Below are 17,500 nucleotides of genomic sequence, written 5' to 3' on the forward strand. Positions count from 1 at the left end.
AAATACTATTTCGTATGAATGGGGAATTAAGTCGCTCTTTGATCTGCAGAATAAGGCCTACGAGCTCTCTCTTTTTATGGCAGAGATCTCTCCACACCAAGGAACCAAATCACAATGGATCGAACAACTGGAAATGATAACAGAATGCATAGGTCATTAGAAGGAGTTCAAATAAGCGGCGAAATATAGTATACCACCTTACTTCTTTCGTCTATGAGGAATAAATAAAATTGAAGAACTCGCGAATATGTGCAAAACTTTCATTCTTGTTAGCCGGAAAATGGCTCGTGGTAAAGACAAGATATACTTTGACCAGACGTGCTCGAAATCTTTTTGTCAATTCGGGGGAAGTTCTCGTACCTTCACCTCTACAATTCGGTAAAGCGGCTTCGCCTCCTCGCTTTTGTTCAATTATAAATAAATAACCACTTTAATGGAGATTTATAGCATCATTCAAGTAAATACAGATTAAGATCGTAAAAACATAAGCTTGTAATATAGCTATACCTAATTCCAAACCGGTTAATGCAAGAACTATAAATAAAGGACCAAGATCCCCTATAAAAAAACAAAATATCATTCATACATAGCATAGTCCAAGCGAACCCACTTAAAATCTTTACTAAACTATGACCGGCCACCATATTAGCAAATAAACGTATTCCTAAGCTTAATGCGCGAAAACAATAAGAAATTAGCTCAAGGAGTACTAAAAAAGGTGCTAACGGCAGTGGGACTCCTGCGGGTAATAAGAAGCTTAAAAAATGAAGCCCATTTCTTTGAAATCCTACTATAGTAATGCCAATAAAAATGGAAAATGAGAGACCTAAAGTAATGAGAAAATGACTTGTAACTGTGAAGCTATAAGGTATCATACCCTGAAGATTACAAAATAACAAAAAAGTAAAAGTGACCAAGATGCAAGGGAAAAACTTTTGTTTAACATTTCCGGAAAGACCCCCTATTTGTTCGTTTACCAGGTTAAGCACGAAATCATAAATAAGCTCTTCCAAGGATTGCCAAGCATTTGGTACTAAGTTTCCTCCTCCTTTTTTTGTAACAAAATGGATCAGAAGTAGGTCCAAACTGAGAGTTAGCAGCATAAACAAAGATGTATTTGTGAATGAGAAATACAAGTTTCCTATCTTCATAGGAATCAATGGGAGAATGGAAAATTGCTCAAGTGGGCTGTTGGGCGTAATTGTAAGAAACACTTTTCATTTCATCCCTGTAGTTCCGCTTCTTGCTCTAAAAATTAGGAAAGACTTGTCGGAAATCGCCAGTTGGCTTGGTCCGACCAAGAAAGGCATGGGACTCTTTGGGCATTGCTTGGGTCGAGTGAAGTAAAGACTGGCTACCTATAATATAAAGATCCCTCACTGCACACTTTAGATATAATGAAAACCTTTAGTTTAGGAGTCATTCAGGCTAGATCTAAAAAAAGAACATAGCCTTCGTATGATCCCTTTCTAGTACCCTATCTTGAGCAGGAAAGTGTTCAGTAGGAAAAGACTGGAAGAAATGGGATTCGAACCCATGCATGATGCAATCTTCTTGTATGTCGATTTAGCAAACCAATGCCTTAAGCCCTTGTGCTATCCCCCCATGATCAGATCAGATAGCCCTTTGGGCAACCAACCCATTTCGCTCTATCATTTCTTCTTTCTTTCCTAGCCTACTCAAAAACTATTTAGGAAGGGCTACCGTTATATATGCAATTAATAAAGGATGCCGAATCATCCACCGAATCCTATGTTTCATCCTAGTTTATTTGATGTGTATACCTGTTTTTCAGTTGGCCTCATGTATATCTAGGCCAATGTGTCTTATTGGGCTTAGTATGTGCTTAGTTTCGGTTAATCCTTAGGCTCTTTTTGATTACGTAGAAACTTGGATTATTTTTAGCCTTTGTAATCGTAATCTAATTTCAATAATTTTTTCCATAGGTTAGTTTCTTTATTTTAGAGCTCGGGGAGTGTCTTGAGTTCTTTGTTTGGTTGCCTGGGGTGGGGTATGCCCCTTCATTTATGTTTACTTCGGGGGTTCTCCTCCATCGGTCAATGTATTCTTACTTACCGAAAAGAAAGACTAGTTAGGTACCGTAGGTAGAGCATATTCCAACACTTCGGATAACCACTTGACATTGGCACCTTGGCCAGGTAGATCCGTCCCACTCTCCGAACCTCACCTCTGCTTTTTTGGAGTACGGGATGACTCGGATGGGCAGATAAAACAGAACCTGTCAGTTACGCCTTTAGGGGCCGCCACGTATAGCTTTAGTTTATGCTGTAGCATCGGTTATTGCTCTGGTTACGAATGACCCAATCTATCTATGGCAACCACCCCTACTTTTAGTAGATGGAGATGCGCACCTAGGAAAGCGCGGAATAGACCTACGTGTCGGCCAGTGCCGGGGCAGAGATAGGGACCATGAAAGCATGGGATTCAATCGAACCTTTTCGGACAATTCCTAACGCAGAAGAGGGATGCTAATAAGCTGACAGCTCAGGCATGGCTTCAATAGTGAAAGAAGTTCTTTCTGATTTGAATCAAGAAAGACAATGAATTTACGAGATCTTGATCCGTTCAGTGCCTTCACTTGTGAACAACAGGGACCCATTCTGTTGATTGCTTCTCTGCCCCAGCTCTAACAAACTGGTTTTTCTTTCTCACAGAATTAGGGAAATCATTAGATTCTTCTTCCTTCTTTCGGTAACATATACCGAGATAGGCTGGGAAATCCCCCTTCGATAGACAGGTGGCAACTTGACCTCTAAGTAAGGACAGGAACGCCCGTGCCCAATCAAACACCACAATCATGAAAAGCACCTGAACCGAGACCTAAAGCTGAACCGCTGAAGGAACCTCTTTCCGTTGTTAAAGCAAGTACGCTTTTCAAGCTTTTTCCTTACTCTTACTAAAGCAGGCACACGCAAAACTCTCTATTTGGCTTTTCACTGAAACCAATACGTCTAAACATAAGGTAGGTGCTTTCACGACTCACTAAACGGGGGATCAAAATCTTTGCGCAGTAGAGGCGGAGGACGAAGCGAATGTAGAGGACACAGCATATCCAGGGAAGGAAGATGGACTGGACTCACTCTCATTCATGGCATGGGCAAAAGCAGCCCTAATGACTTTCAGTGAAGATATGCTTATACGGCGAAGTCAGTCACAAAGTCTATGTTCGTATGCTTTCACTCTAAGCCGACCATCCAAAAAGGATGTGCACAATTGATCATTGACCGCAGTCTTCTCTTTTCTCTCCCAATGTGGGGAACTTTTTTCGGTTTTTTTCTCTTCAGCACAGCACTCAATGGTGATGCATGGCGTCATTACTGAATCCTTTCATTGACCTTTCTTTTCTATAACGAAAAAAGCCCTCCTCTCGGTGATGTGGGTGAGAAACCCAAATCAGAAAAGCTCAGCAAGCCAATGGCTCAACGGTTCTCACCACCCTCCTCTGGCGCAAACACCGTTTGCTGCGCTGCGCTCATCACGAGAAGCCGGGGAACTCTCTTGGGTGGACTTCAAGCGCGATGATAGTCAGTCTAAAGTTTTCTACTATGCCATCTTTATTAGTTCAAAGACCGGGCTTGGGGGTTGGTCTCAGTGGTCAATGAAAATGTACTAGTGTGCTGTCTTAACATGCAGAAATTTTATTAGACTGCTAGCTTTACCAGCGGTAGGAGGGTGAAAAGACGGTGCATGAGCGAAGTAGGATCCTCTTTTTTTGTATCCCATCGACGATATTCTTTGGTTTTGGTACATAACAATTTGCATAAGCAAAGTCGAATATTTGTTACAAATCTAGATCCTGCACTCTCATCTCTAGTCTCTAGCTATCATCTTAGTATATTAGTCAAGCTATATCTTGTACTTTCTTGGGCCTAACTAAGAAAAGAGAACAAGAAAAGCAAAAGCAAATACGACTTTCAGCCAGGCTGCTTCATTCAAGTCTAGGACTTAGGCAAGACTTATAAATCGAGCAGTTATAAAGCAGTTTAATCGCATTTATCGTCTCTCACTTAGCTTTGATCTGGTGTCGTCGCTCACAGTCCAAGAAGAGTAGTCCTTTCATTGGCTAGCGGGATTACGCTTAATGGGATAGACCGATCATCGCTTCCTTCCTCTACTAGTTCTGGAGTCAAGCCAGCAAAGAAGTAGACTCCTTCCTTTTTCACTGGCTAGCATCATAGGGATATTCGACGTTTAATGAGATAGTCTAGTTCTAGACTAAAGTTAGCAAAAAACAAGACTGAGGTCGATAAGGGCATTACTAGTAATTGCTAAGGTGCTTTATTAAGTATTTTCCACGCTCCTCTCCAGTCTCTTTCCAGCCTTTGTGATTTCATATACTATTCCCGTATGCCATATCTCTTATTCAATCTTGCTATACGTCCAAGCTCGGTAGTTGGAAGCAGAACTGAGACTGGATGTGACTGAAGGAAAAGGGAGATAGGTGTGATAGGAGGGCACGGTTAAACAGGTAAGCGAAGGCTCTCTCTCTCTCGCTCTGTGGTCTTGTGTGAACTCCTTTCCGCCCATTATTGATCTTCACTCTAAGTGAGCAGGTCAAAGCAGTTGAGGTGATAGCAATAGTAAGCAGGGAAGCAGAAGCAAAAGGTCTTCAAAGAACTTTTGTGTAATAAAGCTTCTTGGTCTCATTTCATTGGTCTCTAAGGCAAAGTCTCGCTTAATCGTTCATCGATCTTTTTCTGTAAGGCCTCGGGCCCCACGAATTCCGATTTCTGTTTTTGTTTGTATTAAAGTGTTGGTAGCTTCTAGCCTCGAGCTGGAAAGTCTCATCGGCGGGGGTACTATAGATATATCATAACTCTCTAATTGAGACTCAATCTATACAATCAATCAATCAGTATGTGCAATATACCGGTCTTTGCGATATGCTCTTTCAAATAGATCACAGATCTTCCCGCTTAGCTGCACTGCTCTCTGAGCTCTTTTGTCCGCTATCGCTTCCTCTAGTACTAGCTCTGATCTCTCTTCAGCAGTTGCAGTACGATTCTTTAATTCATCTCCTGCCCTTTATAGTCGTAATCGCTAGAAACTCTATATAATTGGCAATTGGCATTGGCGTAATCTTTTTTCTCCTGTCGGAAGGGGGTCCTGTCGAAAGCAAGAAAAGGCATTGCAAATGGCGTGCCCTTACTCTAATTCTAAATAAAGCTCTTTTGCGCTCTTGGTCAGGCCTGTAACAAGTATCTAAAAAATCTTTTCTTTTCGGCCTATGGTTCGGTCAAAGCAATGACTTGAGTGAGTAAGGAAGTAGGACCTTTTTACCCCGGCTGTGAGTTATTACTGACCCCTCTCTGTCTCTCCCCCGCGCTGTGAATGAAGTGAGTAATTCGTTGGTGCTTACCCTTCAGTAAGTAGTTCGGATGGCTGGATACATGCTACGCTCTGCCACGCTTGCCTGACCGCGAGAAGCCTTAGGGTAAAATAATCTTGAACAACAATTTGAGAGCATCTTTGGAATTGAAAGAAGGGGCTAACCTGACTTTCACTTTCATAAAAAGAGAAAACTGGACTTGCACTTTAAGAAATGGAATTGCGATGAGCCAGAAGTTAGAATCTCGCCTAACCACCTGTCTCCGTCTCCCGTAGTTCCCCCCAGAAACATCCGTTTGCCTACTTCTACTCTGGCCGGGGGTAACAGTCTTTTTGAGAACCAAGTGGCCCTTGAGGAAGACCTTCAGAAAACCCCTCTAACTCGGGGAAAGGAATTCAAGCCCATAAAATGAGTCAAGTCTATGATAGGTACCAATAGTCTTTATGGCGCTCTTACCCCTTATGCAAAGCACCAATGACTTCGGTCTTCTGAAAGGGGCTTAGGGCATATCATCAAAGAAAGAATCCCGAGGAAGGGGGTGAAGCTGAGGTTAGAAACGGTTTCTCCTGCTGTTGCTAGTTCTTCCGTTGTTGGTAGTTCCTCAGGTCGGGTTGTTTATTTTTCAGAGCTTTTTCAATTCTTTCAGAACCTTTCGTATGCGCCTATTGGAAGATTTGGGCTACCTCCTCTCTTTCCGATCTCATTCAGATAATAAGCCAGTCCGATTTATTAGATAGTGAGTGGGTAAGAGAGGTGCTTGGTCTGTCTCCGAATGTGGGCCTAGAAGCATTAGCCGAGTCTCTGAATATTCCCGAGGGTTCTCAGGATAAAGACAGCCTTAAGGTGCTAACGGAGCTTCCACGGTCTCAGTCCATGAAGGTGCTTGCTTTATTGGTTGGCAGCTTGGTTATAGTCGTTATGAAGAATGAAGGAGCGACGAAGGAGCTCACTTCCACGACATGGGAAAGGATCATGGGATGAGGAAAAGAAAGAAAAGGTGCAAGGTGAGGAGATATCGAGAGGTAGAATAGGTGAAATGAGTTCAAAGGAATTAGTTAAGACACGCTTCTTTAGCACAGGCCACGGAGTGAAGTTGGAAGGTTCAATGAACTACGCGAAGGGGAAATCTTGGGCGCTATTGTTGTCTACATACAAGTGGCGTAGGCGAAGCTGTGGCGACTCGTGGAGTAGACAGCGAGCTCCGCTTGAACAGAAAGCAGCAAGCTGCAAGCACTACTCCAAAAGCAGTGAGCTCCGCAACAAAAGCGAAGCGAGCCGCGGTAGCCTATTAAGTTTTTCAGCTGCATCGTACCGTACTATGGGAGGGGTCCGTACCTCCTTTAGATAGAGCCCCCTGCTCCTAATGTAGAGCTAGAACTACTGCTACCGTGGAATCCGCGGTCACACATAAGTATCTCGCCTTCCAAAAAAAGCGGCTGCTAATTAGCACTAATGCTAATGGGGACCATCGATCAAGAAGGACTTCGGAGACTGCAATCGAATTGATCAAAAAAGAGAAATAGGGCCAACTCTTCTAGTTGCGCCTCTAACCTTACTACGCTACCCTGATAAAAGGTCGAATTCAGCAGGACTGCAGGCACGAAATGCCGATCAAATCCGTTAAAGGAAGCCTAATCAAAGCGGGCAAACAAGAAGATCTGACTGAGTTGATGATGGACCGGATCTCGAAAGGCGAGAGGCTTTCATAAAGACGTATGAGAAACGGAGGGTCGAGAGAGGCTTATTGCACGATCCACCCAACCGCTAATAAATGCTGCATAAGATAAGAGAGTGGGAGGCCGGCCCCCGCCCATCTGGAGGTGCACACCCATTTATGAACATATACAAAGGGCTAAAGAGAGAAGTCCATGGAGAACTACCAAATCCAATGACTTTGATTTGTTCGTACCATTCTGTCATCGATCACTGCTGGGTCGGTTGGTGAGTCACCCAAAAAAGCATCGAGAAAGGTCAAGCATATATGTTTTATGAAATGATCAGCGGTTTCATTTATGCTATGCCCTGCATCGTGTTCGTCTGTGTTTATTGAGCTTTCAGCGCCATGCGCTTTGCTTCGCTTTATAAAAGAGAGAGAGCCTTGTCTTGAGAGTGAAAAGAAAGGGCAAGCGATAGAAAGGATAGTCCCTCGCGCGTTCGCGAGAACTACTAGAAAATGGTGAGATCATTAGATCATTAGTGAAAGAAGGACCAACGACGATCCTATCCTAAAGGAGAAGAAGGAGTAGGAGGAGTCAGTTTTCTTTGAAGATCGAGGAATCAATCTCCCAATTATGCCATTCGGAAGAAGTCTTCTACAGAGGGAAAGCCTGTTACGAGTAAGTGGAGAGGAAAGATCTCCAGAGATTCTTATCTCATTCCATTCCAGTGGCTCAACCAGTAACCAATGGCGAAAACTAAAAAATCCATGGTTTCCCGGTAGAACCCTATTTCGCCCAAGTTGTTTCAGAACCGGAAAAAAGAAGCGGTTTTTCGCACAGCTTGCGCATAGTGCAGGTCCCACTTGTATATCGTATTTGGCCGAAGAAGCATCGGACAGGTTGGAGTTCTTACCTTCTTGGGATTCCATGGACCAAGATCTGCTTTTATTATATGGGCAATACCGATCTACTTTAGTAGATCATATGGATGTAGAAAAAGCTTCTCATTTTGATGAATTGGAAACATCTCTTTTCCATTTCTATTTACCCAGTTCATATCTTTGTTTCGTGTGTTCCCCGGAGGAATTCGATCTCTTCAATCTCGGGATACCACCTAAATAACTATAACTGCGGCCAGAGAGTCAAATAGGTCGGGAAGAAAGAGTCTGAGGTTGGGTTGGACGACATACATCTTGGTTGGTCCCACCACCACTGGGGATTGGACATATATAGAATCTTTCTTCTAAAAAAGTCTTATTATATATATATATATATATAATTTTATATTCTTATTTATTTAAATAGCTGCAAGACCACAAAACGGGGTGAAAAAAACCGAAAGCCCTTCTTTTAAGTTCCTCCCAGATACATGGCTTACATACCCGGCTCAACATTCTTGGAAAACAATCGAATCGAGGGTCCGGAGGAGAATTGGCCATTCAATCTTATGAACTAATCGAGACCGAAATTGGAGAAAGAGATACGAACGGAAAGGAATAACCAATCGATGAAAGAACATGAAACCATTCTGTTTCAATAGAGGTACGAGAAAGGGTTGGGGGCAATGAAGTAGGTGAAGTGGTTGGATTTTGCGAGTTGTTCCCACCACTGCTGGATGTGATTCCAAGAGCCGAACGAGAATGAATACCACACAGAAAAGTCAAGACCAGGCTCCCTAATGGAATGTTTAACCGATCCATTCCGGATCGACCGAATTGGTACGGAAGTTGTAACATGGGAAAACCACGGAAAACACGACTTATTTGAATAACCCGGTGACCTACCAATTGTAGAAGTAGGATTTTTGGCAAGCAATAAGCACTTAAATAATACAATTCAAGTGTACCATCTTCTTTCTCATTTCGAGGAAAAGGTGCGGAAGGAAAAGGAAACAACGGAGGGATCCGAATCGGACCTAAATGGGAATGACATGAAAAGTCTTTTTCAAAACCTAACATTAAGGGCGTTACGACGATATATGAGAGGAATGGAGAAAAACTCGTGATTGGTGTGGAGGGGAAGGTCTGTTTATAATATAGTTCAAGAAAGAGTCGTCTCATTTCCTTACTTCTTCGTTCTTTCTAATTCATTCACTTCAAGACTGGTTCTGAACGCCGCGTAACATCATCTTCAACCAACCTCCATCGTACCGGTGCGACCACTAAATAATTGCTTATACACTAAACAGCTGCTTATATACGCTTACTAAAAGACTGACTTTTATTCATATTCAATTCATTAGGCCAGCGTGAAACTAAGAAAGATAGATGTGCCTAAGGCGTAAGCAAACTGTGCACGCTAAGAGAAGAGGAGAGATGTTCGCAATGACTACCACAAGAAAGCCGCCCCCTCTCTCTAAAAGGGCCCGTCACTTTGTTCGTACCTTCTTGGCTTAGGCTTGCAACTTCACTTACTTTATGGCCTTGCCGCCTTTTTATAGCAGAAGCTAAGCGCTTGAAAAGCGCGCTAAGAAAGGTTGCTTCTGTCGGCCTTTATGTGCAACAGTCCAGCAGTAGCGGAAGATAGGGTTACCGTACATACAAGAGTCTTCCAGTTCTTACGGAAGCTCTTTCTTACCAGTCAAGTAGTACAACAGCTGTCTCTTATCTTATAGCCCGGCGCGGCGGGTCGCCTTTTTAATTCAGTAGATAGAAGAAAGTATTAGATAAGGAGTAGGTGAGTGAGTCCTCGCTGACCTGAGCGATTTCGATCACCTAGCAGGCCTTTTCTTTGGTAGGTAACATCGCCAAAGCGTATCATCAGATTTGACTACAAAGGAAGGAACTCGGCAGAAGATCGGTCTGCAAGAAAGGCCTACTTATCCACGGGTTCATTGACAAAACCGCCGTAGGAATGGAGACCTTTCAATAGAGCGGAGGCGAACTGATCAACGAGAAAGAGGCCCTACTCACTACAAAGGAATACACCACAAGATCGAACTGCACTCATGCCTCTCCCGCATCAAGTTGACCGCCAGACTGGAGCTTCGTAACATGTTGACGAAGACCTCCGAACTGAGGGTTCGGTCAGTACAAGAGACTACTTTGTCTCCTCGGAAGAAGAATAGCCCCGCTCTCTAGCCGACTGATCCCGTTGATCAAACTGGGAGGGAACGTGTCACATTAGAGGTGAACGATCAGAGGTGTCCTCTAATCACTACGATGAGCTGGTCCCTCTTTTAGTAGACTCAGCTATGAATATTCATGAAAAAATGAATGCCTCTTTCACAGCTAACCCCATTTTCTTAATGCCGAGACTTTCTCTTTCGTCGAGCCCCGAGCTTGTGGTCCTCCTTTGAGTTTGGGTTCAATTGGATGAATCTGTCAAGTCAAGGTCAACGTACGTAGCAGCAAGGATGGTGCATCGCCTCTTTCTCGTTCTCGCTCGGGAGCCAAAACGAACACGCCTGCTACCTACTGTACTGGACCTTCGACCAGGCATTCTACCTTTGTCGAATCGGAACCAATACCACTGCATTGCGCTCGAACAGTTGAGCGGCCGCCGGCCCTTCCGTGCACAGATATAGATTCATTCTTCGTACCTAGTCCAGCCTCACAACCCTTCGCGGGTTGGTAAGAAGTCAGTCTTGTTTGGTAAGACGAAATTTTACAAAGAAAAGAGAGTGCTCGCCCCGGCCAACAAAGACCGTAATTACATAGATAACTGCTCCTCCCCTTCTCCGTCTTTAAGGCTTTAAGGCGAACCGTATGGCGGCTGGAAATAAAGACGACCTCACCTTCTCGTAGATGGTGTCAGTGAGAGCCATTTTAGTACCCCCCGTTGACCTTTTTTTGTAGATAGAATCTTCAATGAGTGGAAACAAGCAACCTTACTAAGCTAAGAAAGGTGCTTGTTGAGTAAGGCCGGCTTTCTTCGAATGCTTGAGCGCTTCTTTCTCATATCGATCATTCAATATCCTTGACTTTTCAATAAGGGGCGCGTTAGCTAGGCCGTTTTCTTGCAGGAGTGCTAGCGCGCGCCCTTACGTTTTCTTCGCTTGCTCTGCAGTACGAGCCTCATACAAAGCCGCGCCCCTTTAATATGATGAAGAGGGGCCGCCCTCTTTTCTTTTCCGCACCAATCCTTATTTACTACTACATCTTTTTTGGGGTGTATAGCTCAGTTGGTAGAGCATTGGGCTTTTAACCTAATGGTCGCAGGTTCAAGTCCTGCTATACCCAAACCTAACTTGCACTATACTATGAGTAAGGATGCGTAGTAGCGCAAAGAGCACTCTTTGGCCTTTAGATTAGAGGCGCTTCGCCGTCTTTGATTGGATGGAAACATCTATCTAAAGTGTGCAGTGAAGGAGAAGAGTAAATAGTAGGGGAAAGAAGAAAATGGCACATTGACATTCATCTTCCTCTCGAAGGGCTTTGAGAAGAGGGGCAACAGTGAAGATACCGAGACCGTGTCTATGGGGTCTTAGTAAGAATCTGTTGCAAGCAAATGCATGTAAGGGAGGAATGCCCGCATTAAGATTTAAAACTTGTCGTCTACTTGAAGGAAATGTTTGGAACAGGAAACTTACAATAATACAACGCCGCATTCTTCGAAGATTGAGGAACAAGACGAGATCTATTAAGAGAATGATTTATTCTCGAAAAAATCTGAATAGTTACATCCAATTACAAACTACACGAAAGTTGCCCCTTGATTTGAATTTTATCTTTGTTATCAGTACCTTTTTTTTTTTTCATTAGCTTTGGCGTTCCGGTTGCCTTTAGCGCCGGCGAGAGTCTTTCAGCCGTACCTTCCCATTCGGATTGGTTTACCTTTACCGAGGATATGCTGGAAGACTCAGCGAGTTCCAGGCGTAGTAGTAGTACCTCAGCGGTAAATCAACCGCTTCCGGGGGAACAAGCTACGCCTCCCGCTCTTCCGGGAGCTCGGACTCCGCCCTACACCCCCTACCCCTATGGCCCGGAGGAAGTGATAGGAGGGGATTCGGTCCGCTCTATAGAGGGCCGCCTCCTGTCGGGCAAAACAGCGCCTTCGTCGCTAGATATATATCTAGCCCGGATCAACGCCGAGGACCTATTCGAGGTCAAGGTGGATATCATCCGGGAGATGGCGGGCCTGCATCCAAGTGGCGATTGGCTGGGGCGGGGGGCTCGAGCCCTCGATAATCCGAGGGGGAAGGAGTCCTTGGGGGAGCTCCTTCAAATGCGTAGAGACCTACGGGCTAGGAATTTAAAATCCGAGACCTTCGGCCTATTAAAGGAGAAGGTTTTCCTTAGGGATACTCCCCCCTCAGAAGGCTCTTCCGCATAGTCCCGCGATCCACAAACGGACGCATGGGACTATGCCTTCCTAGCCGCGTGCAGCCTACCTGCGGGAGACCGTAACGTCAGTCACTAAGTACTCCATACGTGGGAAATGAAAGCAGAATTCGTTCGGATCCTCCCACATGTTCAATCTTTTTTTAGCGGTTTCCCCAGAGATCTTTATCATTAATGCAACCTTCATTTTGCTCATTCATGGAGTTGTATTTAGTACGTCTAAGAAATTTGATTATCCACCGTTAGTCAGTAATGTGGGTTGGCTTGGATTACTTAGTGTTGCGCGCCTAGGAGGGCAGCGCGCTTTGGGATGCGGAGGAGCTATTATCGCCCAGTTCCCCAACCTAATGCGGCACCGGGTTCGGACCGCAGGGAACCGTAGCATGGGGGGGCTTAGAATCCTTTTGCCGCCGCAAGGCTGGCTAATCGTACGCAGCAGGCTCGAAGACCCCTGGTTCTGAAAGGCACATGAGTCCGAACGCTATGTTGAATGTGCGACCGACACTAGGTAGGTACCTGTGCAGGTGAGGCGTCGGTCGGTCCTAGAAACGGCGGCAGCGGCGCGAGGAGTTCACGACCGAACGTGCTGCAACCTAGGGATCACCAGGCAGCTCTTTCGCTCTCTAGGGATCGGGGGGGCATAGCACAATTCTTCTTGGAGGAGGGTTGGTTTGCCCGGGTGACTGATCCTGCCATAATGTAATCCTACCTATACTATAGCACCGACACCCGAAGTAGAGCATACATACGACGATCTTCATGCGTGAATAGCGGGGAGGAAAGAAAGGGCGGTAGATGATAATGAGAAAAGGCGCCGCGTCTGGGCGGGCGGAATGGATGAGCGAAAGGTGTCATGCCATGGAGTGGGTAATATCCCGAGTCTCATGTAAGACAACTAAATGCACCTCGAGGTGCTGCCGAGGAACTGAGGGACCTTCTCGAGCACAGGATAGGTAATTGAGAGATAGAGCTAGCCTATTCGTTATGGGGAATCAATGCTCCGGGCCGAATAGAGCTTACCTACGGCACCTGGCTTTCTCCGGCGCATATTAGCTTAGCTGCGCTTAATAGGCCGGTTTGCCTTCCTCTCTGGCGGCCTCCTTACCTTACCCCCGCTACACTCTCACTCCAAGCTACGCCTGCTGAGCAAGATGCATTGCGATTTCCTCTTCTGTGGACGCACCTATGACCCGGGACGGGAAGAGAAAGACTTTTTTCTACGGCGAGCTTTCTCTCGTAAAGCCAAAGACGCCCCAAGAGAAGTTCCAACTGTTGGGAAGGGGACATGATCAATAGAACCTGGCTGGATCCGGGCTGGGAGAGGGGCGCCCATTCCTAACCACTTTTGAAAAGGTTCGCTCATGCTGGAGGGAGCATCCCCACTTAGTGATCGGTCCGCTAGTTCACGCAAATCCGAAGAAGTTATCACGGACGAGCCACATGCAGGGAAACTTGCACGTGTGGTTCTGGCCGGGCTTTCCTGAGGTATCTAATAACCTTGCTTCTGCTCGCCGCTGGCGCACCTCTCCTAACTATTGCCCATTTATTCTGGAATAATCTTTTTAGGAGGGACAATTTTACATATTTCTGCCAAATCCTTCTATTATTAAGTACGGCTGGTACCATTTCGATGTGTTTCGATTCTTCCGAACAAGAGAGGTTTGATGCTTCTGAATCCATTGTATTAATTCCACTTCCTACTCGCAGTATGCTCTTTATGATCTCGGCTTATGATTCAATTGCCATGTATTTAGCTATTGAGCCTCAAAGTTTATGTTTTTATGTGACCGCAGCATCAAAAAGAAAGTCTGAATTTTCCACGGAAGCCGGCTCGAAATATTTGATCTTAGGTGCATTTTCCTCAGGAATCTTATTGTTTGGGTACGACCGGACAACTACCGATATCTATTAATATCTTTTCTTAGAATGTTGTTGTTAAATATATATCTATCTATATCGTAAACTATCGGATCGAGTATTACTTAGATGTGAAACTTGCGGACCTCATTGGTTGTGATATTGATCTTACGGGGGGAACGAAATCAAAGAATATATAGACTGACTTGTAGAGACCCTCTATGTAGTTGTCTATCTAGGGTGATCGATCTACATCTTTCCCCATAGCCCTGGGGCTGTGTCTCGATCTCCTATGTGCGAAATCTAAGGGACTTGTTCCTATGGAGATTCCCCTTGGTCTAATTCCACGCCTTATGACGAAAGGGGAGTCGGCGTGGCGTAAAGTGCAGATTGGGGGGAGTAGATAAAAATTCCCTTCTGGGGTATTCCGAAGGTGTAACCTAGGCAACAAAAAAGGGGCCCGATACTTCAACTAGAGGAGCGACCTGTTGGTTCACCAAACCCCGACTCAGCGTCACACGTTCTCCAGGTCCGAAGGGATCCAGCGCCCAACTACCGACTCCTCCCGGAATTGCGTTATCGGAGCCGAGCCAGGAATGGCTGTTAGTGGACACCCACCTTCACCGGTTAGAGAGGCCCTCTTTAATACATTAAGAAAAGATGTTCACAGGGGCCAGAAAGACTCGGTCATAGGAACTTAGACCACCTACGCGCTGGTGAAAACCACCTCGACCGGATCAGAGTAAACAACAATGTCGAATCAGGCCGCCCCTTGCCTTGAAAGAATTAACACGCGGCCACCAGCTTTCCCAAAATAAGGGGGGATCTGCTGCTTACTGCTCACGGAAACATCCGACCTATACTATAAGTCGTCCGCCTATTTTTCTGATCTCCTTTCCTTCTATTAATCAGATTTTTGGCTTTGACCGGTGAAAAATGGGGTTGATGGTGTTGGCTAAAAAAGAGGGAGAGAGGAGAGCCTTGGGGTACGCTCACTTCTACATTTTTGTTTAGGTTCTCGAGATTCTCAATCGCTTTTTTTAGTGGGGAGGAATAGTGCGTGAATGACGATTCTCAGACGAGGGAATCGTTCCTTTCTAAATAAAAAGAAGCTAGTTCTATTGATAGAGCTTTCACGTCTGCGCATAGAAGACTTTTTTTTCCCTTCCATTCCGTTCTTACCATATCATGGGCAGTTGGGTTGGAATCCGTGTGATGGTTCGAAAGTGCTTTCAAATATTCTTCGCATCCCCAGAGAGATACATTGTTTCCATTGTGACTTGGTCGTCAAAAGGGGCACTACTAGTGTTGTGTACTTTTCATTGGAGCACACCTTTCGCTAGGAAGGGATCAGTTACGAGTACGAAATGCTTTTCACATACAAGTCGGATAACGCGATAAGGCAGTTACACTCCTCCGCCTGGCATTCCAGTTCAAATACTAGTGAGGTAGACAACCTCATGTCATGCGTTAAAATAGTAATGACCTTGCCTACGGGCTCATTGGGACACTCAAGTACGAAGGAATTCTCCACTTAATTAAGGAAGGTGTCAGAGACAGAGGATCAAAGCAATGGAAAAGCAAGGGAACGAGGCGACCGGAGGGAGGGTTTGGTATGGTAGTGAGACCAATAGGGAAACATAATAAATAGGGAGTATGTGAAAGATCCATTGACACACGAAGGTAGAAGTCAGGTGTGTATTACATAGCATAGCTACTGAATTCGCAAAGACTCCTTCCTCTTTTAAGTTAAGTGAGGAACTCGCCTGAGGGAAAGGGACTGCGACCTTCAACTCCCAAGATATATCATATAATATAGCATGTTGCCCTGAGGAAGGATTGGAGTTATTTTCCTTCGGTCCATAAACGCAAGAATCGCGAGACGGCAGACATCGGCCGATGAGGCTAGTAGGGCCCTAGTCCTGTAACCATTTAGAAGGGGCAATGAGAATTCCTAACTGAGAAGTCACCACGAGCATAACAATCTGATTGGAACTTGAAAGAGAAGTGCATTTTTGAATGCCTAACTGAACGTTCAAGATTGGATTCAGAAGCTGAGGCGACCGGAAGGGAGGCGAGCGAAGTGAGGCCACTTTAGAGTCCCTCTGCCAAATAATTTCATAGAGATAAATGGTTCAGCTCCCTTCTAAGCCTTGAGAGGATTAGAGGAATCATCGATGAAAGTGTTACTTACTTACTTACTTACGAAGATCGACTGGATAACCTTCTACTGACAGAGTGGTGGGTGCTACTGTCTTATCTTATCCCTTCTTCTTTTACCCCGGCCCGGGGCTGGTCATTCAGTTCAGTCAAGTTCATATGCTTTCCAACGTGGGAGTAAAGGGAGTTGGTAGCATTCCCCTGGCTTTCCATTTCCTTAGACTCTAGCCTCTAAGAAAGATCGAGATAAGGGCATTTCTTTGAGAAAGCATGGAATCCGAGTAGTTCTATGTCTCCGTTTTCTTCAGGTAAAGTCTCCGAATATAGCAGTTACTGATAAGGTAGACAAAAAGCAAGGTTAGCTATCGGATTGGTAGTAAGCAACATCGGAAGGTAGCAGAACGAAGTATTGCAATAGTCCCAGCAGCCAGAGACTGAAGCAGGTCGAGAGCCAGACTGGCTAACGAGGAAGTGTAGTTGCTTCAAAGCAGGATATGAAAAGGCTAGGAGGACAGTCCTCACAGAAGATGAAAAGATATGAAATCAATTCGTCTGGGTAAGTGAGAGAATGTTTTTCCGGTAGCCAATGACGTGATGAAGGAAGGAATTTTGCGAACAAGCAATTGCTAGTACTCGTACTCGTAGATTGAAAAAATTCTGTCAGCTTCGCAGTCGGGCGCTTTCCCACTTCCTTTTTAGCTTTGTGCTTCATTACTAGTCCTAAGGCATCTTAAACACGAAAGACGGGGACCAACCCTCTCTCTCTATCTGAGACATCTCAGCGGTAGTTCTTCTCAATCAGCGACCTAGCCACGTGTAAACAAGGAATTTCGTCAATCTAATATTATCTAATAGTAGTAGAAAAATAGCATCGGTGTCTATTACTATTAGAAGAGTTGCCTCCCCCAGATAGCCTAACCGAACAAAAACTGAAACTCTCAGGAAATAAGCAACCTACGGCTATTTGTTATGATTGGTAAGTTCCCAGCTTCATATATCGATTTATGCCTTGATAGACTCCTTGAGCACCCTTGGAAAGAAGGAAAGCGTTCATCCCAGACAACTCCGCAACTACAAGACGGTATCCTCTCCTTAGCGTAAAGCACCCCCTTGGATTCATCCGAAATCGATTCCGATTCAACCGCAAATGCTCTTTCCAACTCCCTCAATAAACGCTAGCATGCAGCTCCCAG

General features: G+C 44.9%; 1 protein-coding gene and 1 non-coding gene across 2 annotated transcripts; both read left to right on the forward strand.

The window, feature by feature from the left end:
• Nucleotides 1-6,509: 6,509 nt before the first annotated feature.
• Nucleotides 6,510-8,205, forward strand: LOC145056605 (putative mitochondrial protein ymf1). Its single transcript, XM_079004303.1, has one exon. It carries the CDS (start codon nucleotides 7,642-7,644, stop codon nucleotides 8,128-8,130), a length of 489 nt encoding a protein of 162 aa, XP_078860429.1. The 5' UTR covers nucleotides 6,510-7,641; the 3' UTR covers nucleotides 8,131-8,205.
• A 2,911-nt stretch (nucleotides 8,206-11,116) lies between these two features.
• Nucleotides 11,117-11,189, forward strand: TRNAK-UUU (transfer RNA lysine (anticodon UUU)). The gene has a single exon. It is a non-coding gene; the product is annotated as a tRNA-Lys (tRNA).
• Nucleotides 11,190-17,500: the final 6,311 nt, after the last annotated feature.

The sequence above is a fragment of the Lactuca serriola genome, chromosome 6 (genome assembly GCF_051521515.1).
Source record: "Lactuca serriola cultivar US96UC23 chromosome 6, Lser_US96UC23_V15, whole genome shotgun sequence".
Taxonomy (NCBI): Eukaryota; Viridiplantae; Streptophyta; class Magnoliopsida; order Asterales; family Asteraceae; genus Lactuca; species Lactuca serriola.

Coding starts and splice junctions, on each gene's coding strand:
- LOC145056605 (XM_079004303.1), top strand. CDS start 7,642: ATGCCATTCGGAAGAAGTCTTCTACAGAGGGAAAGCCTGTTACGAGTA.